Source organism: Mastomys coucha, unplaced genomic scaffold (genome assembly GCF_008632895.1).
Source record: "Mastomys coucha isolate ucsf_1 unplaced genomic scaffold, UCSF_Mcou_1 pScaffold2, whole genome shotgun sequence".
Lineage (NCBI taxonomy): Eukaryota > Metazoa > Chordata > Mammalia > Rodentia > Muridae > Mastomys > Mastomys coucha.
Genome location: NW_022196902.1, coordinates 26,317,571 through 26,338,564, shown reverse-complemented (window position 1 = coordinate 26,338,564; position 20,994 = coordinate 26,317,571). Strand labels below are relative to the sequence as shown.

The 20,994-nt window shown below is 36.2% G+C and overlaps 1 protein-coding gene across 3 annotated transcripts in view; it reads left to right on the top strand.

Moving 5' to 3' along the window:
• Clvs2 (clavesin 2) overlaps positions 1 to 20,994 on the top strand; it is a 103,213-nt gene that overhangs the window by 14,968 nt on the left and 67,251 nt on the right. For all 3 annotated transcript variants that reach the window (XM_031380733.1, XM_031380735.1, XM_031380732.1), the window contains one exon: positions 2,977 to 3,151. In XM_031380733.1, the coding sequence (XP_031236593.1) occupies positions 2,977 to 3,151 (175 nt within the window). The remainder of the gene's footprint in view (positions 1 to 2,976; positions 3,152 to 20,994) is intronic.

Here is a 20,994-nt window from a genome sequence, read left to right as displayed (position 1 = left end):
TATACATATATATATTACTTAGTATTACATGGATATACTGGTCTTTTATGTTTATAAATATGAATTTTGAGACTTTTTTTCTAGTTCTCTGAAGAAAGGCATTGACTACAGTTGCATTGAATATGTAAATTGCTTTTTTGAAGGCTGGTCATTTGTACAATGTCATTTCTACTACTGTGTCAGCATAGGGGGTCTATTTATCTTTAGTATATAACTCAATTTCTTTCTTTCAAAAATTAGAAATTTTTTCTTGGTTAGTTTTATTCAATAAATTTTTCTTTCTTTGAAAATAGTTTTTTTTTCATATAAGGTATTATGATTATGTTTTCTCCTTTTTCTCTTTCCCTCAGTTCCTTCCCTACCTCTCCTCTTATCCAGAGCCAAGGGGATAGAAGCATCATGGAAACAATGCCTTTTAAAAACCAGCTTGAATAATGCACATATCAACTCCCAGAGACTGAGGCAGCATGCACAGAAGCTGCAGGAGTCTGAACCAGATACAGTTCTAGAACTGAAAAAAGTGAATACATGGTCCCCATCTCTAAACCAAAAGCTTACATGTCCTTTGTATATCTATTATGACTTCACGTTCTGTATTTTTCTGGGATTCCTGTGTGTTCACATGTGTGTGTCTTTTGCATCTATACATGTTTCTTGTGCTTTTTCTTTGACTCTTCTTCTGTTTTGTCCTCTTCTGGATTGTTTGTTTTATCATTACTTCTTAGATGCCCATTTGTTTCTAATGAAAGACTGTCTGTTGTTTGTTTTGTTTTTGTGCTATAAATGAAAGCAGTTCACTTTTTAATTTTTGTATCCTGCTACATTGCTGAAAGGTTAATAGCTTCTAGAAGTTTTCTGACCTACTTATTACTTTTTTAACACTTAGAACTAAATAATGGGCAAACAAAGAGTCTTTGACTTAGTTTCTTATTTGTTTCCTTGTTATCTTATTGCTTGAGCTAAGATTTTGCACACTCTATTGAATAGGAATGGCAACACTGTGAATAAAGCCACACCTTGCTCCTATTTTAATACAATTGGATCAATTTTCTCTCCATTTAGCATGTTCTTAGTATGGGTTTTTCACATGTCACTTATGTCACTTTTATTTTGTTGTGGTATGTTGCCAAGGAACAGCCTTGGCTTGAAGAGAAGGGGTGTCTGGGAGTGGTAAAAACAGAAAACTCGAAGTCAAATCATGGCTCCAAGCATAGTGGCCTATGCTCTTCTCCAGACGGCTTTCCAGCCTGCTTTCTCTCTGTTCTGCCTTCTTTCCCTCTGGAGATCTCCAGACAGCTCTCTCTCTGTGTTCTGCTCAAGACAGTTTTGTAAGCCATTATTTCTTGCTATTCTAAAATATTCTTTGGATAGCTCATCTCTATCTATGTTCTGCTCAGGATAGTTCTCTAAGCAGTTCTCTCTTGCTATTCTAAAACATTCTCTGGATAGCTCATCTCTTATAGATCATAAGCACAATCTTTTATTTTATATATCAATCCAGTTATTTACTCCAGGTTTCCTTTTTATTATCCTATGAATCAGCATCTTGTGGCCCTAGCCCCTTAATTCTTAGGAAACAGTAAACACACATTTTCTTTTAACATTGCAAAGGAATTCAGAGTTCTCCCTGCTCTATTAAGCACAGACAATAAGCTAACTGGGTAGGAACCCTCCTGAAATTACTATTCCTACCATACTTGACTCACTGTGTCCCAGGCTGACCTTGAACTCAGGAACCTACCTGCATTGTATTTACTTGTCTTTGTGTCTTTCAGACAGGCTTTCTGTATCTTTCTGACAGGCTGGCTCATCATGTAGCTGCCTTCTGTTACTTTAGATCTATGAAGCACTGTATTCAATTCATATTGCATTCTTATATTTTTGCATAGTTGAGAAATTATGTGTTTTTCAACTCATGTTTTTAGAGTTCTGTTCTGTAACCTTAAGCACTGTCCTGGAGGTCTCAGCATTTATCATTTTGCTAAGACATTAGCCAGCGTCTTTTGAGCATTGGTTTAAGCATTCCACATGGACAACAAAATCTGAAGATACTTAGATCTTTTCTCTAAAATGGCAATGTACTTATATATAGGTACACTTGTATATGTGTATAATTTCTAAGTCTTTCATTGTATAGCTTAGTGTCTCTAAGTATCTCTTGACAATTTGCAATGTCTGATGACATACAAAAGATATGTAATAGTTATGTTTATTGGGTGATAAAAAGTTTCCATACATAGTCTATACATTTAGAGATTGTGTTTGATTCTCAGTTGAGTGAATGCTCAGATTCATATTTCTCACACATGGAATGCCAATTGTATGACCAAACAAAGGGCACACATCCTGAGGAATCCTTAATGGAAAGTGTGATGCTTACTTTTGGATGTAGTTAAAATGAGATATTAGAAAACTATGTAATGGTCTAGAAGAAAATTAGCTGTAGTGTTTTCAAGTCATTGCTATTTGTTTTGGTAGAATATATGCTTCTAAAATTTTATTTTTATTATTTTAAATTATGTATATACTTTTTAGTGATAGGTAGTATGTTACATCAGTGCATCTTATGGATAAGTATCATTTGATTCCATTAGAAATAAAGTTACAGAATGTTGTGAGTCACTGGACATGGGTGTTGGGAATTGAACTTGGCTCTTCTGCAAGTGAAGTACATACTAGCAACCTTCATAACTGCTGATTCACTGCTCCAGCTCCTACCTGCGAATTTCTACTTGGCTCTCATGGTCCATTTAAGTCAATCTCTTCTTAAAAACCAATTTAAAAAATTATTCCCTAAAAAAAAAATCTCGAGGTCTTTTAAAGAGAATCTTTAGTTTGCTAAAAATTTGTCAAATCAAATAAAAAAGCAATAACAACTTCCCCAAACTTCACCCAAATATAAAGCCTCAATAATTTTTTTCCGAGTGGCTATGAAAAGTGGCCGACAGATTTATCACAATTCTCTCTTGCTGACAGGTACACACTGGTGGATATTTTGCGCGCCATCTTACTTTCTTTAGAAGCCATGATTGAAGATCCAGAGCTTCAAGTAAATGGATTTGTTTTGATCATAGACTGGAGTAACTTTACCTTCAAGCAAGCTTCTAAGCTTACTCCAAGTATGCTGCGACTTGCAATTGAAGGTCTTCAGGTAAGGGTATACTACTGTTATATTGTTTCCTTGTCTCCTATATGCTGCTTGCCTTGTATGTTAGAATATTGGATATCTTATGAAATAATAAAACTCCCAAACCAAAAGTTTATAGATTTTTAGTTCAAGTTATATAAAAAAAATAATTAAATAAGAATCAAACAAAGAGAACACAGGATGTCAGTCTTCTAATAAGGAAGGTCTGTGATTTCTTGCCGGAGCATGCTTTATGTGGACACACAAGTGCTGAAGACTGCTTTAGTGTACTTTGTAAAGATTGTCATTATGCTATTTATTTGTTGATTTCTGTGCCCACAGAGTTGACTGCAGACTGAATGATTTTGTTGTTCATATGGACACATCCTATTTTGTAAACAAAATAGGATCTCCCTCATCTTGGGATGAGATGGCTAATTAAAAAGCTGATGGCCTGTAACAAAGGCAGGGAGTAGGAGGTAGGACTTCTGGGAAGAGATAGGAATTATGGGAGTCAGGCATGGGAGGTTTTGCCAGCCAAATCTAGAAGAAGCAGCAGGCCAGGAAGGAAGGAGACATAGTTAACCAGTCATGTGGCAGCACTTAGATTTGTATAAATGGGATAATTGACTTACAAGCAAATGAGAAACAATGTCTAATTATAAGGCCAAGGCTTATAAATAAATGTAGTCTTTGTGTCATTATTCGGGAATTGAGGTGGTTATAGAAAGGCCTATAGTTACACATGAGTATAAAGGTTAAATAGAGATTTTTGTCTTGATACCTGGAACATACAACTTTACTTTTTTTTTTTTTGATGTGGTAGTATTTAGGATTGTTTGTTGTTGATATTGTTGTTTCATTTTTATTTTCTGTTATGTTAGCAAATTAACAAAATTTTGTTTAGTGACTAAACTAACTAATTTTGTTTAGTGATTAAACTAGTGGGTTTGAGATCAAATCATGCTAACTAAAATTCATCAATGACTCTCCTGCTCTATAAGGTATAGAAATATTTACTTTGAAACATTTCTTTAGGCATAATTAGAGTTATTGATTTTTATCTCTTTGTTGGTAAATGGGAGCTGTGATATACATTTAAATTGTTAGGAATTATAATTTGGAAAATGAATCACTATGCATGCATAATCCTGCTCTTGGTTCTTTTGTATTCTACTTTTGTAATTTGTAGAAATGGTTTTTGAGCTGGAACATTTATAAGTTCACTAAAATGATATTATTAGTATTTATTTCCTGTAGCCCCAACACACATTTTTGACATACCCAGATTAACATTTTATCAATCTGAATATCTTTATTTTAAAATAACAAGTCATAACATAATGTTCCTTAATGAAAGATGCTACACTTTAAGTGGTAAATGAAGCAAAATAATCTGTATCTCATTTGGTCTTTTCTGGTGTCTGCAGGCAGTTAAATTGATGACCACGTATCTTTTAACAATGGGTGCCTCCTCTTGGCTGCAGGACACATTAACAAATTTAATTCAAGTTTGTGGATTGCCTTTGTACAGATTTAGATAAACCAATATTCTCCACATAGGATAAACATCCTAAATCAAGAGTTCTGACCTGCCCTTGGTGATTTAGCCTGTCTTATCTATTACTCTCCAGAGACAGTTAAGAACTGAGAAAGGATGAGCATAGTACATGCTCTCCAATGTGCCTATTGTACATTCTGCACTATTTCCAACGATCTATAAAGTGTTCTTCAACTTGAGAAGAAAATTGGTTATCCCAAATTACCACAAAACATAGAATGATCACATCACCCAATCCTTATTTCTCTTTAGCATGGGCCTCATTTTTATTTGTATGGAAGCTGGTATAGACTTTCGGTTATGGAAATGATGGGGAACTCATACTACATCCAACATGTGCTGTATGGGAGCTCCTTTAATAACGTCACAAGTCACTGTTGGAAAGCAAACAGCATTGGGATTTGAGGCAATTTCTCATTCTTGTGACTGTTGTTAGAACTTTAAGTGCTTTAAGTACTTGGTATGAACCCAGCAGGAATTATAGTCATATTAAAACTGTATTTGTGGCTAGAGAGGGAAATGATCTCCACTCCCTGCACAGGTCTCTGCTGTACCCTGCACAGGTTTCTACTGTACATACGGGTCCTTCCTTCTGTTCCTTCTCTATAAGCTTCTCAGTGACCTATTTTCTCCAAATGTACACTCTGTATGCAGGCCAAAAATATCCTGATTTACAACTATATTAAAAGAACAGAAATCTTAAAAGGAAGGATATCTTCTTGAGAATGTGTTTGATATCCTGTATGAGTTTCTGCTCTGTTGCTGAGATAAAACAGCATGATCAAGGCACATATGGGAGAAATAATTTATTTGGGATTATAGTCCCAGGAGGTTTAATGTCTGTGATGAAAAAGTGGAGGCAAGGTGACTTGGGCAGAAAGTTGAGAACTCATAACTTGAACCACATGCTTAAGGAGAGAGAGAAAATAAAAATACGAATCTTTAAACTCTCAATAAAGTCTGACTCCCCTCTAACACACCTCATTCTAAAAGACCACACACCTCCTAAACATGACCAAACAACCAAATGTGATCAGATATCTGAGCCATGGGGAGGAGCCATGGGGAAATCTCATTCGAATGAGCACATGAAGTACCAAGCTTTAACTTCAAATTAAACTGATTGCTACTTGTACCGGTGTCTGTTTCCTAAGATTTCTGAAAGTTTTTCATTGTAACACAACTGGGCTTATGGTTGATCACTAGAGAACTTTGGCTGAAGTACCTTTTTTTTCTGACTTTTAAAATTAAGTCTCTAATTAAGCTTTCATTTACTATTTAAGGACTAAATCTATTAATGGGCATTGTGATATATTTAAATAGATTGTTATATACCACCACTACCAAAACAGTAAATCCCACCAACTAAATCAATCATGGCCATTAAGAAATCTAAACCATTTTAGTGACTCAGTAACAGTATACTGCAATTCTGTTATAATTTGAGTTTTACTTAGATGAATATAAATAATATTGTAATATGTTAAAAAAATAAAAAGAGTTCCAGTAAGTCCAATGGACAACGGGACATTTATTTTAATTCCATTAAAATAATGGATGTCATTGTTTAAGAATGCCTGTTTCTCTCCTTGAGTCATCTGTATAATGTGTCATTATATCACCAGCTCACCTTTTTTTTTCCTGAAACATACTATTTTGAGTGACCTGGATAGAGTTAAGATCTCATACCTACTTTATAAAGATACATGGAAAATAGCATAGGTCCACATGCAGTCATAGGACAAGGTCAACTGAGAGAGTTTAAGTAAGGGTAGATGCAGGATATGCTCAGAAGCCATACAGAGCTAGATCCAGATGGCTGCCCTACCACACATCAAGTACTTGTGAAATTCCTTCCCTTGCTTGAATCTCACTCTAGGCCTTTACACTAATTTAAAGCGTTATTATGCACCTAACAGGTGATATCTTAGCTAAAGTCAGTGTGGATCAGCTGAGCTTTCAGGGAACATTTTTCAGTAATCAGTGTGTACTGTTTCTTTTTTGAGAAGTCTGGAAATTGAGAAATTTGAGAATTGAGAAATTCAGTAATTCCTCAATCTGAAAAGCTCTAGTTGATTGATGTTGGGAATCTGAATAGTCTTTTGTTTCCCCCCATCTTGGGGTTCATGTTGCATGTAAATAATTACATTTTTAATGTTTTTTCCCCTGTGGTTAAACAGCTTCTATGTAATTTTATAGTGGATATAAAATAAAATACTTTTTCAATTACAAAGGCAGAAAAAAAAAAGAGTGAGATGATTTACCTTGGAGTAGTTTAGTATTTTGTTATTTGATGAAGTGGGTACTCCAGCCATAGCTGAAAAGGTGTTGTTTGTGATGATAGTGTTGGCCTGTACGATTGTACAAAACAAGGGACAAAAATGTTTGAAATATCTGGAACAGTTCAGTCTTTGAATCCATAGTGAAATAATGATGTTATTTTTAAATGTATTTTATTCCTCTTGATCTAATATTTTCTTGGAAATTTCTTTAGTAATGGAAAACTAATTTATAAAAATTTTAAAATGTGTTCTCCTCCAAGTATTCCTTGCTGCCTTTCAGACATGCTTGTCTGTTATTCTCCTTGGTGCTATCCTGCTGGGTTTCTGCTTTTGCTTCCACAGTTTTCCTTGAATACCCTAATTCCATCTGTATAAAGCATCAAAGACAGGCTGGCTAGCAAAGGGGTTGGCTGTGATTAGATCTTTGATTGCTACATAAAACTCAAATGTAGGACCATTGTAAAGTACCTAACATGGCACATGCTAATGACTTAGAATATCTCTCTTGAAGGCCAATGATTGAAGGACTCCATTAACTTCATGGTAGATTTAGCTTATTCAATCATTTAAACCCTTCATGTTAATGTGGGTAGCTATGAAGCCACATGTGTGCATGCACATGTTTAAAGAGGCTAAGGAAGAATAGAAAAAGGAAACAGTTGATGTTGGTGGACTTAGAGCTTCACAGTAAACCTACAGGCTGCTTTACCTCTGTTTCCTATGATAGTTGCTAACCTACTAGTAGTTTTCAGGCATACAGAATTTGGACAATAGTAGATACCTCTTGCTTGCAAACTATTTTTGAATTATAAGGCAGCATTGACTAAACAGTATTGAAATGACACCTATCTTGAAAATGACCACATGAGACAGCCTGGAGGGAGGAATATTTACCTCCACATTTTGTGTACACAGTCAGAACCATAAGGAGAAATGGTGACAAGGGCAGTATAAAGAAAGCCACATTTTTTTATCTCCTGCACAGCTGGTTGAGATAAGTATGCTTCCTTGCAGAGAGTTGTTACTTCGCCTAAAACAAAATTAGTGAAATACTGAAGGTGCTCAGTTTTGTGATGAGAATATGCCTTGGCTGAAAGGTTTAATTCTCAGAAATAGGTCACAGGTTACTCTTAAAACCTGACATTAGGTATAGAACATATATAAATTCAGTTCAATGAGTTGTCAAGACACTAGTACACCAGTATTGTATATACGTGTGTGTGTGTGTGTGTGTGTGTGTGTGTGTGTGTGTGTGTGTGTGTACGGTCACTTCATTTTTTACTTGATTAAAACTGTTATCCATTTCTTATGTTTAAAAAATATATGTTCAATGCACCTAGTTGTGGGGACATAGGTGTTAAACTTGAACAAATACAAAGATGTGTGCTGTAGAGTTACTTAACTCATATTTAATGAATAAAAGAATAGAAGTAATTATCAATAAAACTAAATACCTGCCTTCTTTCAACTATTGACAAAGGTGTTATTTTCATGTACCTTCAAATGCTTGAACTATTGAAGCTATAAAAAGAAAATAAAGAAATTATACTTTTTTTCTGAGCCATTGAGGTTTTGATGAATTGAAAGAAAGCAGTACTCTACCAAGAACTCAAGCACTTAATGGGCTATTCGGAATTTCACTTCTTTGCCTGCTTTTAGATATATCTAGTGCCAGAGGACAGAGATGAGTGAATGTAGTTTCTCTTTTACTTATTCTAGCACCAACATGGGTGCGTTGGACATATATTCCTCTTAGCAGAACCTCATTTTTAGCAGTATTTTCAAGTCAAAACTGTAAAATGCTGGGGTGCCAGGAGCCTCCAGGTCTGGAGCAGCTTGAAACAGAATACAGAGTAGGACTCAGGTGTGGCTTTAAAGATGGATGGTCTCTGGATGTTCTAGCTTTCTAACTATACTGAATTCTGATGATAACTTCTTAAAAACTCCAAAAAACCTTGTTTATTCTGAGGGTTAAAAACCACTGCCTTAGGTGATTAACTCCTGTAGCCTAACAGTCAGGAATTAAGTAATATAGCCTTTGTTCTATCTCTGCAGGAGTTGTGCTGCTTTAACTTTAAGCCTGCTAGTTGAAGTCACAGGAAGAGAAGGGGACACTTTGAAAAGTAATTCTAGCATTCATTTCTAAGTTGTAAAGTTTCCTATGAAAGCTCTCTAATAAAATGGGAAAAAGCAGAATGGATGAAAAAAGGGGATAAGGGAAAATTCCTCGCTCTCCTCTTTTTGTCCTCAGCACTTATACATCTTCAGAATACATGATCTCATGGTAGAAAGTTCATCATACTAAGGTGGGACAAGACGGGAGGCACAGGCCTCAGAACTGGCAGGGAAGCGGGCACAAGAGCCTTTCTACCTCAGTATACACCTTAGGAGGGACAGCAGATCCACAACCCTCTCTGCCCCTTCCCCAGAAGTGGAGAGTTTGCCTCTAGGGAGTGTTTTGACCCAAGGAATCAGGTGAGATCCCCATTTTTCTCTCCAGTGACTTTCTAAGGCTGGACCTGACAGGAGGCATAGGCCTCAGAAGTGGCAGGGAAGCTGGGACAGGATCCTTTCTATCTCCATCTCTATCTAGGAGGGACTGCAGATAAACAACCCCCTCAGCACCTTTCCCTCAAGCAGAGAGCCTGTCTCCAGGGAGTACTCTAACCCCAGGAATCAGGAGGGACAATTGATCCACAGCTCACTACACATAGGTCTTACCAGAGGAGAGCTGATTTCACAGAAGTGCTGACACAGGCTTACAGACCCACAGGAGGAACAAGCTCCAGCCAGAGACAGCAAGAACATCTAACACCAGAGGTCAACAGATGGCAAAAGGCAAATGCAAGAATCTTACCAATAGAAACCAGAATATTTGGCATCATAAGAACCTAGTACTCCCTCCACAGCAAGTCCTGGATATTCCTAAACACCAGAAAAGCAAGATTTGGATTGAAAATCATATCTCACAATGGTGATAGAGGAATTTAAGAAGGACATATCTCATGATGGTGATAGAGGAATTTAAGAAGAATATGAATAATTCCCTCAAAGAATTACAGGAGACCACAGGTAAACAGGTTCAAGCCCTTAAAGAGGAAACACAAAAATCCCTTAAAGAGTTACAGGAAAGCACAACCAAATAGGTGAAGGAATTGAACAAAACCATTAAAGACCTAAAAATGGAAGTAGAAACAGTTAAGAAATCACAAAGAGAGACAACTCCGGAGATAGAAATACTAGGAAAGAAATCAGGAGCCATAGATGCAAGCATCACCAACAGAATATAAGAGATAGAAGAGAGAATCTCAGGTGCAGAAGATACCATAAAAACATTGACACAATAGTCAAAGAAAACACAAAATGCAAAATGTCCCTAACCCCAAATTGTCCAGGAAAACCAGGACACAAAGAGAAGACCAAACCTAAGAATAATAGGTATAGAAGAGAGTGAAGACCTCCAACTTAAAGTGCCAGTCAATATCTTCAACAAAATTATAGAAGAAAACTTTCCTAACCTAAAGAAAGAGATGCCCATGAACATACAAGAAGCCTACAGAACTTCAAATAGACTGGACCAGAAAAGAAATTCCTCCTGCAACATAATAGTCAAAACACCAAATGCACAAAATAAAGAAAGAATATTAAAAGCAGTGAGGGAAAAAGGTCAAGTAGCATATAAAGGCAGACCTATCAGAATTACACCAGGCTTCTCACTTCTCACCAGAGACAATGAAAGCCAAAAGATCCTGGGCAGATGTCATACAGACCCTAAGAGAACACAAATGCCAGACCAGGCTACTATAACCAACAAAACTCTCAATCACCATAGATGGAGAAAACAAAGTATTCCATGACAAAACCAAATTTACACAGTATCTTTCTACAAATCCAGCCCTTCAAAGGGTAATAAATGGAAAACTCCAACACAAGGAGGGAAACTATATTTTAGAAAAAGTAAGAAAGTAGTCTTTCAACAAAACTAAAAGAAGATAGCCACATGAATAGAATTAAAACTTTAACAATGGAAATAACAGGAAGCAACAATTACTTTTCCTTTATATCTATTAATATCAATGGACTCAATTCCCCAATAAAAAGACATAGACTATCAGATTGCAAAACAATGCATACCCAAAAATTCCACTAGAGAGCTCCTAAACCTGATCAACAACTTCAGCAAAGTAGCTGGATATAAAACTAACTCAAGCAAATCAGTGGCCTTCCTCTACACAAAGAATAAACAGGCTGAGTAAGAAATTAGGGAAACAACACCCTTCACAATATTCACAAATAATATAAAATATCTTGGTTTAACTCTAACTAAGCAAGTAAAAGATCTGTTTGACAAGAACTCAAGTCTCTGTAGAAGGAAATTGAAGAAGACCCCAGAAGATGGAAAGATCTTCCATGCTTGTGGATTGGCATGAGTAATATAGTAAAAATGGCCATCTTGCCAAAAGCAATCTACAGATTCAATGCAATCCCCATCAAAATTCCAACTCAATTCTTCACAGACTTAGAAAGAGCAATTTGCAAATTCATCTGGAATTACAAAAAACCCAGGATAGCCAAAACTATTCTCAACAATAAAAGAACCTCTGGTGGAATCACCAGCCTGGACCTTAAGCTGTACTACAGAGCAATTGTGATAAAAACTGCATGGCATTAGTACAGTGAGAGGCAGGCAGATCAATGGAATAGAATTGAAGACCCAGAAATGAACCCACACACCTATGGTCACTTGAACTTTGACAAAGGAACTAAAACAATCCAGTGGATAAAAGACAGTATTTTCAACAAATGGTGCTGGTTAAACTGGTGGTTAGCATGTAGAATAATGCAAATCGATCCATTCTTACTTTCTTGTATAATGCTCAAGTCCAAGTGGATCAAGGGCCTCCACAGAAAACCAGATACACTGAAACTAATAGAAAACAAAGTGGGGAAGATCCTCGAGCACATGGGCACAGCAGAAAATTTCCTTAACAGAACACCAATAGCTATACTCTAAGATCAAGAATTGACAAATGGGACCTCATAAAATTGCAAATCTTCTGTAAGGCAAAAGACACTGTCAATAGGACAAAATGGAAACCAACAAATTGGGAAAAGATCTTTACCAATCCTATATCTGATAGAGGGTTAATAGCCAATATATACAAAGAACTCAAGAAGTTAGACTCCAGAGGGCCAAATAACCCTATTAAAAATGGGGTACAGAGCTAAACAAAGATTTCTCAACTGACGAATATCGAATGGCTGAGAAGCACCTAAAGAAATGTTCAACAACCGTAGTCATCAGGGAAATGCAAATCAAAACAACCCTGAGACTCCACTCACACCAGTCAGAATGGCTAGGATAAAAAACTCAGGTGATAGCAGATGCTGGAGAGGTTGTGAAGAAAGAGGAACACTCCTTCATTGCTGGTGGGACTGCAATCTGGTACAACCACTCTGGAAGTCAGTTTGGGGATTCCTCAGGAAATTGGACATAGAGTACTACCAGAGGACCCAGCTATACTACTCCTCGGCATATATCTAGAAGATGCTCCAACATGTAATAAGGACACATGCTCCACTATGTTCATAGCAATCTTATTTATAATAGCCAGGAACTGGAAACAACCCAGATGTCCTTCAATGGAACAATGGATACAGAAAATGAGGTACATCTACACAATGGAGTACTACTTAGCTTTTTAAACAATGAATTTATGAAATTCCTATAGAAGTGGATGGATCTGGAAAATATCATCTTGAGTGAGGTAACCTAATCACAAAAGAACACACATGGTACGCACTCTCTGATAAGTGAATATTAGCCCAGATCAGAATACACAAAGTACAATCCACAAACCATAAGAAACTCAAGGAAAAGAAAGACCAAAGTGTGGATACATCAGTCTTTTTTAAAAGGGGGAACAAAATTCCCTTGGAAGGAGTTGCAGAGACTAACTATGGAGCAGAGACTGAAGAAAGGACAATCCAGAGTTCCACTCCCTCTTGGAATATTCAATATTGAATATTCCCATATTCAGTCATCAAACCCAGACACTATTGTGGATACCAGCAAGTGCTGGATGACAGGAGCCTGATATAGCTCTCTCCTGAGAGGCTCTGACAGTACCTGACTAATATAGAAGTAGAGGCTCACAGCCATCCATTGGACTGAGTACAGGGTCCCCATTGAAGGAGCTAGAGAAAGAATCCAAGGAGCTGAAGGGCTTGTAGGCCCCTAGGATGAACAATAATATGAACTAACTAGTACCCTCAGAGCTCCCAATGGACTAAACCATCAACCAAAGAGTACACATGGTGGGACTAATGGCTCCAGCAGCATTATGTAGCAGAGGATAGCCAAGTTGGTCATCAGTGGGAAGAGAGGCCTTTGGCCCTGTGAAGGTTCTATGCCCCCATGTAGGGGAATGCCAGGGCCAGAAAGCTGGAGAGCATGGGTTCGTGAGCAGGCAGCAGGCAGAGGGAACAGGGTTTTTTTTGTTTTTGCTTTTGTTTTTGTTTTTTAATTTTATTTTTTTCTTTTGTTCGGAGGGGAAACTGGGAAAGGAGATATCATATGACATGCAAATAAAGAAAATATCTAATAAAAAAAGAATGGTGGGTCATTACTTGAACCTTGTATTTTTTAAAAGCAAATCCCTAAAATGATGAGGTTAAAATAAACCCCTATTCAAAATAAATTAGAAAATCTCAATGTCTCAAAAAAATTCATCACAAGTTCACACATAAAATCAAATCATAAATTGAATAAGAAGTTTACAACAGTGACTGTTTACATGAATATCCATTAGTAGTATTTATCTGGCTAAACACTCATCACCTGCCACAGCTCCATATGTTCATCAAGAGATGAACTAAGTTATTACTGAATTTTTGTATCGATAAACTCAGTCAACATTTTATCTTCTATCCTAGCACTTATAATAAATTGTTAGTTCCCTCTATATGACCTTTGATTAATGGTTTTACAACCTCTTGGAATGTGCTCTGAAAAGTAGAAAGTCACTATCTAGAAGCAATTAACTGCTGACACATGGGAGATTTACAGACTTCTCATTGCAGTTTTAACTGTCAGAAGAGACCTAACAGCAGTCCCACTGTAAAAGAGCTTAATAAATACTGATATAATTTTAGAAATTCTTATAGAATCATCATAAAGAATTGAAAAGTCATCTATTTGTCTATATACCATTACTATAAGTTACATCTTCATAGATCTGCAGAGATATGCTCAAAAGTGTGGGGTAATACCTAGTGATTACCATATATTATAATAACAGGAAAAGAATATTAATAGCAGGGATCTTTCTTCAGATGGTTTTCTCCTGGGCCTTGCATATAGGAGAAGATCTGTCATGGATTATTATAATCTGAGGGAGACAATCTCAGGAAGATCACCAAGAGCTATTAGCTTGTTGGCTCCTGACACTGGGGCTGGGGAGATGGCTCAGTGGGTAAGGTGCTTCATGCACAAACATGAGGACCAGAATGGGAGAATCACTGGAATCCACATAAAAGCTGGATGAACAGCATGATCATTGTGGGTCTAGCTCTATGAAGAGAGATGGGAAGCTTAAGAGAGCACCCCTGGACTTTGGTGTCTAGTCAACTAGGTTAAAACAGGAGATCCTATAGCAAAAAAGGTGAGCATGATGATTCCAGAGGTTGTCCTCCACTTCCATCCTCTGTGGCACCAGCGTGCCTGCATCCACAAACGTGATCATGCAGAGACATGGACATATGTTCATTCCCACATAATTTTAAATATTAGTTTACTACTTTAGTGGCATCAGGTCTAACTACAGGTAGTAATAAGATTTACAAACTTAGCCTTCAAATTTATACTCAGTGTTTCTTTTCAGTTTTTTAACTCTCGGGAACTTAATTAAAATATTTTGAAATGTCAATTAAATGCTATTGTATTTTCATTATATTTAAAATTCTGGTGTGATACTGCTACAGACTTGGAAGTGGTAATTATCTTACTCAGTTGATGAATACTACTCGGGTTCTGTTCTCTTAAAGTTGTTCTAGAAGTTAAAATATACCCCATCTCTTACTGCCACTGTTCTGATCGCCATTTACCCCAGAAATGCCTATTTTTCTTTTCTACAACTGAAGAAGCCAGGATACAGTCATAAGAGGAATGCCTGCTTAGAGCTTTTCCTGGAAAATGTTTGTAGTCTAAAGTGGGTTGCATTTTAAAATCCCACAATCAAATGGAATAATAAATGACAGAAAGGCACTTAACTGTATGCTGGCTACTCTAACTGCATCTATCAACTATCTATCAACTATCTATCAACTATCTATCAACTATCTCTCACATGAATTCTGTAGGCATTTGTGATCAGCAGATGGTGCTGATGCTGAGTGGATGGCCTGGATTCCTTCCTCCTCATTGCCTGGCCTGGATTCCTTCCTCCTCATTGCCTGGCCTGGATTCCTTCCTCCTCATTGCCTGCTCTCTTCTGCAGTGACTCTGCTCATTTTTACTTATTGACCTTATAAGTTGGCAAACTTAAAGGAAAACAGTCACAACAACATCAGTCACAGATCCCAAAAGCCAGATTTGGAAGTAGTATGCATACTGTCTGTGGCATTCTCTTTGCTATAACTGAAATAGTGGATGCTCACTGTTGCAAATGAAGAAGCAAGGTATCTCTGTGATTCATACCAGGAAGAAGTAGCAGTCTTTCACAGTGCTAAACAGTGGAATAACTTTGGTAACTCTTAAATCACCCCTTAAAGGAAAGTTTTGCTTATGTTCATGAAAGGAAGAGGTAATAATTAGATCATTTTAAAGGAACTTCAATTTCTACATTTAACTACAAAGCAGTAAATATATAGTTTCCTACAACCATCCACATCATGATTACCATTTTGTACCTAACTAGCTTTGTATACTCTGTAGGCATTTTCTACTTTTCTGTTAGAACAGTATGTCTTTGTAACAGCTATGATGTAATCAATACAACATTCCACAAATAATCTCCCAATGATAATACTTCCTAACATTTTGAGTATAAAAGTACAAGAAGCAAATCATTCAAATTCTCTCCCCTTTCTTGTGGTGCACATGTGTGTTAATGTGAGTGTGTGTACAATGGAGCCCAAAGATTGATGCTGGTTCATTTCTCCACAGCTCTCCACTTTATTCTTTGAGTGAGGCTGTCTCATTGAATCTGGAACATATCAATGGTTGGCTGGTTAGTCAATGAGCTTCAATGTTTGCACTTGTTTCTATATTCTCAGAGCTGACATTTTAAATGCCTGTCACTATGCCGGGCTTATAGATGCATCCTGAAGATCTCACCTAGGGTCCTCATACTTGGAGAGCAGGCACAACTCTTTCCCCAGAGATACTCAATACTCAATGTTTCTTTTGAGTTTTTATCTCCTGATAACTTAATTAAAATCTTTTGAAATGTCAATTAAAATGCTATTAATTTTAAACTAAGTCCTCTAAATCTTTAAGATTGTTTCCAGAAAGTTGTATTCTTGATTCTAGAGAACTGGAACCAATTTCATGGAATAGGTATACTGAGAAAAACAGAATGAGTCTGGGAGGACCTGACACTTGCAGACAAATTTGAGAATCAGAAAGTTGACAGAGCAATTTTTTTTCAAGTCTGAAGGTCAGAGAAACTGGATAAAAAGAAGAGTCTGATACAAGGTAGAATATGAGCCCAGGACTGAAGGAAGAGAAAACCTGAGTGAGGGAGACAGGGAGTGAAAAAAGGAACGAGAGATCCAGGGGAAGGTTTTTTTTTCCTTTTTCTCTCTTATTTTCTCTTTTTTTCAACTAGATATACTTTATTAAAGAAAAATTGGTTACATATCAAACTGTGTGTTGTTACATTGTATGTACAATAAGATAGGTGAGTACAACACTGCGTGAGCAAGGACTTACCTCTGAAGGAGTATGAAATGTAAAGAAAAGCAGCAGCTACAGTGCAGAAAGGCTGCACTAAGGAGCAGAAGTCGACGGTCAAAACAGTGATTGGAGATTTCATTGTATTGCTATAAATGCCTGCTTAGTACTTTCCTTATACTTTTAATATTTGAGAGTGTTAATTGAACATATTTAAGTATATAAACATTCAAGACATGACATTTATAGTATGCTGTGGCAATCCACTTAATGTCATGGTGGGAAAGCCATATGTAAAGCCAAGAACAGTTTATTCCATCTTTTATTCAGGCTTTTAATTTATTTGAATTTCTGTCTTCTCTTTATTGCTCTCTAATGTCAAACATCAACTTGTTTTATTTTTTAAACTTTTTAAATTGAAAACAGATTTTTCTCTTATACAATACACCCCACCACAGCTTCCCCTCTGTTCACGTCTCCTAGCTCCCTGCACCTGTCCCTCTCTCCCACATTTGCTTTATTTCCTCTTCAGAAAAGAACAATATTGACTCAGTCTTAAATGTTCTCTGAATGGTGTTCTTTTTTTTTCTTTCTTTATAAAAGTTTCCTTGGTTTTACTGAGATATGGTTCCAATCTTTGCTGCCCAGTTCGGCCTGTAACTTCTTACAGTAAGTAGCACAGGCTGTGCGCAGACTGGTGCCAATTCTGTTTCGTCTTTCTCCCAAGTACTCTACTTGCAGGCTTGAGCCACCCCATCTGACTGTGTGTGCAAAGATGTATATTTCTGTGTCTATATGTGTTCTTATGCTTTTTCTTAAGCTCCTTTACCTGTTTGATTTTTGTCATATTCTGATTTTTATACTACAGGTGCCTGTTTTGTTGTCTTACCAGAGACAGAAAGGATCTAGATGGGAGTTTAATGTGGGAGAATCTGGGAGGGAAGGGAGCAGGAAAACTGTAATCAGAGTATATTGTATGAAAAAGGCGTGTTCTCAATAATGTTCAAAATGAAATATATACACATAATGGATTTCCCTTGGAAATCAATATTTCATAGTTGTCATGTATCTATTACTTCTGAGAAGGTCTGTCTAGAAACAAAGTAAAGCTTCTCTGCTAACTTTTAAGACCTTTCTTCATGTCCCTTCATGTTTTATAAACATGCCTCTGAATGTGAATCTTTTCCCACACCTTCTACATAAACTAAATTGATGAATTCATGAGCTAGTTAAGGAAACAATTTCATTGTTCTTTCCTTTCAATTTGTCTCTGAATCCTTTTTAATACTTCTGCATCTTAGATTCCATATTTATGTTCCCAATCTTCTGTACTGTATGCCATAATGATTATGTGTATTATAATTATAGGTATTTTACTATACATAGACATTTTAGATAATTGAAGATATAGATGTAATTGTAAAATAATATGGAAAGATAGTACATTATCTCTTTTAGTAGTAACGTCATATATATCTATCTCGCAGTGCCACAAATGGAGCTGTAAGGAAAGTCAAATAGATGATGCCTATTTTTCTGAGTCATAACAGTAAGATGAAAGTGATGATAAGAATGAAGAGGTTTCTTTTCTCTGATAAGCATGAAATTTTAGGGTATATTTCCTTATGTGGTGAAATATGAAATATACTTATTCTCAAAATTTTAAGAGACATATTAAAAATTCTTGAGAAATAAATCTGAGCAGATTGCACTCACACTTTAAAGCTGAGAATGCCATTTTCATTTACAAGATGCAGTAATGTGGGTAAGTGGATACTTCATCAGATCTCAGATAAGTTTAGCAAACACACAGCCTCTCGTAAGCCTACCTTTGTCATTTAGGACCCAAGTGTGGATACACTGAGCCCGTGAAAAATGAAAGAATAATGCCCAAGGACCCAAGTGTGGATACACAGAGCCCGTGAAAAATGAAAGAATAATGCCCATGGAAAAAGTGAGGCATGTTGGCACACACCTATAACTTTAATGATGTGGGGCAAGGGGTTAACAGAGAGAAGAAGTAAGAGACCCTCTTGTTTTTGCTGGCCTGAAGTTTATCTGAGAAAACAACAAACTCCATGTTAAATGAGAGATCCTTTGAAAAAATAAAAAAGACAGGGCGTTTGATGACCTCCTCTGTCATGTGCAAATGTGTGCATATGAATTACCAACACACATATTCATGCATGCACATACAGTGAAGTGGGAACCAATTAAAAAGGTATGTCATTTAACTCTGGCCTCAACATAGCAAGCACTCATATGTACTTCCTTCGCACGCACACACAAAACACTTTTATACACAAATACACATTTATACACATAAAGATATACAGACAAAAAGATTTCATTTAAAATATTCAAAAAATATTTAAAATATTTAAATAATTTAAATATTAAATTTTTAATATCTAAAATATTTAAATAGTTAAAATATTAAATATTTATTATTTAATATTAAAATATAACTAATACAATATTTAAAATATTCAACAAAACAAAATTAACAAGGCAATGGCAGTGAATTCAATAAATGTTTGAATACCATGCCTGATTTCTAACCTAGACTAGTCTTCAGAGTCCAAATACACAAAGTGAAAAGTATAGATTTCCACCCAGAAGAGCATGAAGCACAAGAGAATTGTTTCATTGCTTTTTAAATTTTTTATGAGGGTCTAACTTAACCCAGGCTAGCCTTAAGCTTGTTCTATAGCCAAGAGTGACATTTGCCCCTCATGTTTCCATGTCCTCTGTGTTGGAATTGAAGGGTTTACATAATCATACCCAGTTTTCTGGTTTTGGAGATCCAACTGCATCTTTCTCAGTCAGCTAATGGCTAGAGCCTCTGAGAGGATAGCTATGCTACGCTCCAGTCTGCAAGCACAACATGGCTTTATAATAGTGTCAGGGATGGGTGTCTGTCCTTGGGATGAGTCTCAAGTTGGTTTGGTCATTGGTCAGCTATTTTTTCAGTCTCTGCTCCATCTTTGTCCCTATCTTTTCCTTGATTATGATGAGATCTGTTCTTAAGATTTAATAAATGTTCCTTTCATGTTGAGGATATTATTTGAAGAATTTATAGATGTTATGGGAAATGTTGCATATAGTGTTAAGTGGAATATGACATATGTGACATAAATGAATGTAAAACAATGCCATGTTTATGTTGCTAATATATTGAGAGAGACAGGACAGAAAAAGAAAGAGCAAGAGTGAGACCAAGAGAGAGAGAGAGAGAGAGAGACACAGAGACAAAGAGAGAGACAGAGACAGAGAGATTTGAGTGGAAACAGTGATGCATCAGAGTGTCAATGATGAAATCTTATATTTCCTGCTTTCTGCTTTCCCAGATTGTACCATTCAGAATGAAGTATTTTTAAATCATAGATACTTTATTTCAAACAGTCATGGAATATAATGGCAAAATAAAACATCATTTAACAAATCATTATGTAATGTGCTGTGCTTGAAAAGTTAGTTTCTATTTGAAATTATTAGCATAATTTGCTGAGTTAATTGGTAAAATGAAGACAGCTCCGGCTGGACATCTTAGGCTATTTTTGCTGTGTTTGGGCACATCAATCTTCTCATCATGGTGGCTAAGGTCTAGGCTCACAGCCCAAAGCAAAGTAACAACAAGACCTAGAGAAACAGGATTAGCAAAAATCCAAATATGTATTAGGGGAAAAAGCACCCATCTTTTAGAAAGCTTGATTTTGAAGCCATCAGACATATATAAAATGCCAAATATCATTTTAATATTATATTTAGCATATGCTAAGCAGTCTTTGATTGGAGGAAGCAAGTTGAATTTAGTTCAGTAACCATTAGTAGCACCATTTAAAATAGGACTTTTTGCAAAGATAGACTAATATAGCTACAAAAGAAATAAAGAAATAAGTTAAAGATAGAATAATGGCAACAAAAAGCATCTTATTAAGACATATGTGCTTTTGCTATATATGTTGTTCCTGTTTATAGGTTACATTCTTGTGTTACTGAAATATTTTGAAACACAATAAAACATTTTGTTGATGAGAATTACTGACAAATATTGCTCATGATGCACAGGTGAAAATGATGGAAAGTGTTGACAAAGCCTATTAAAAATGAGCTAATTTTCTTTAGC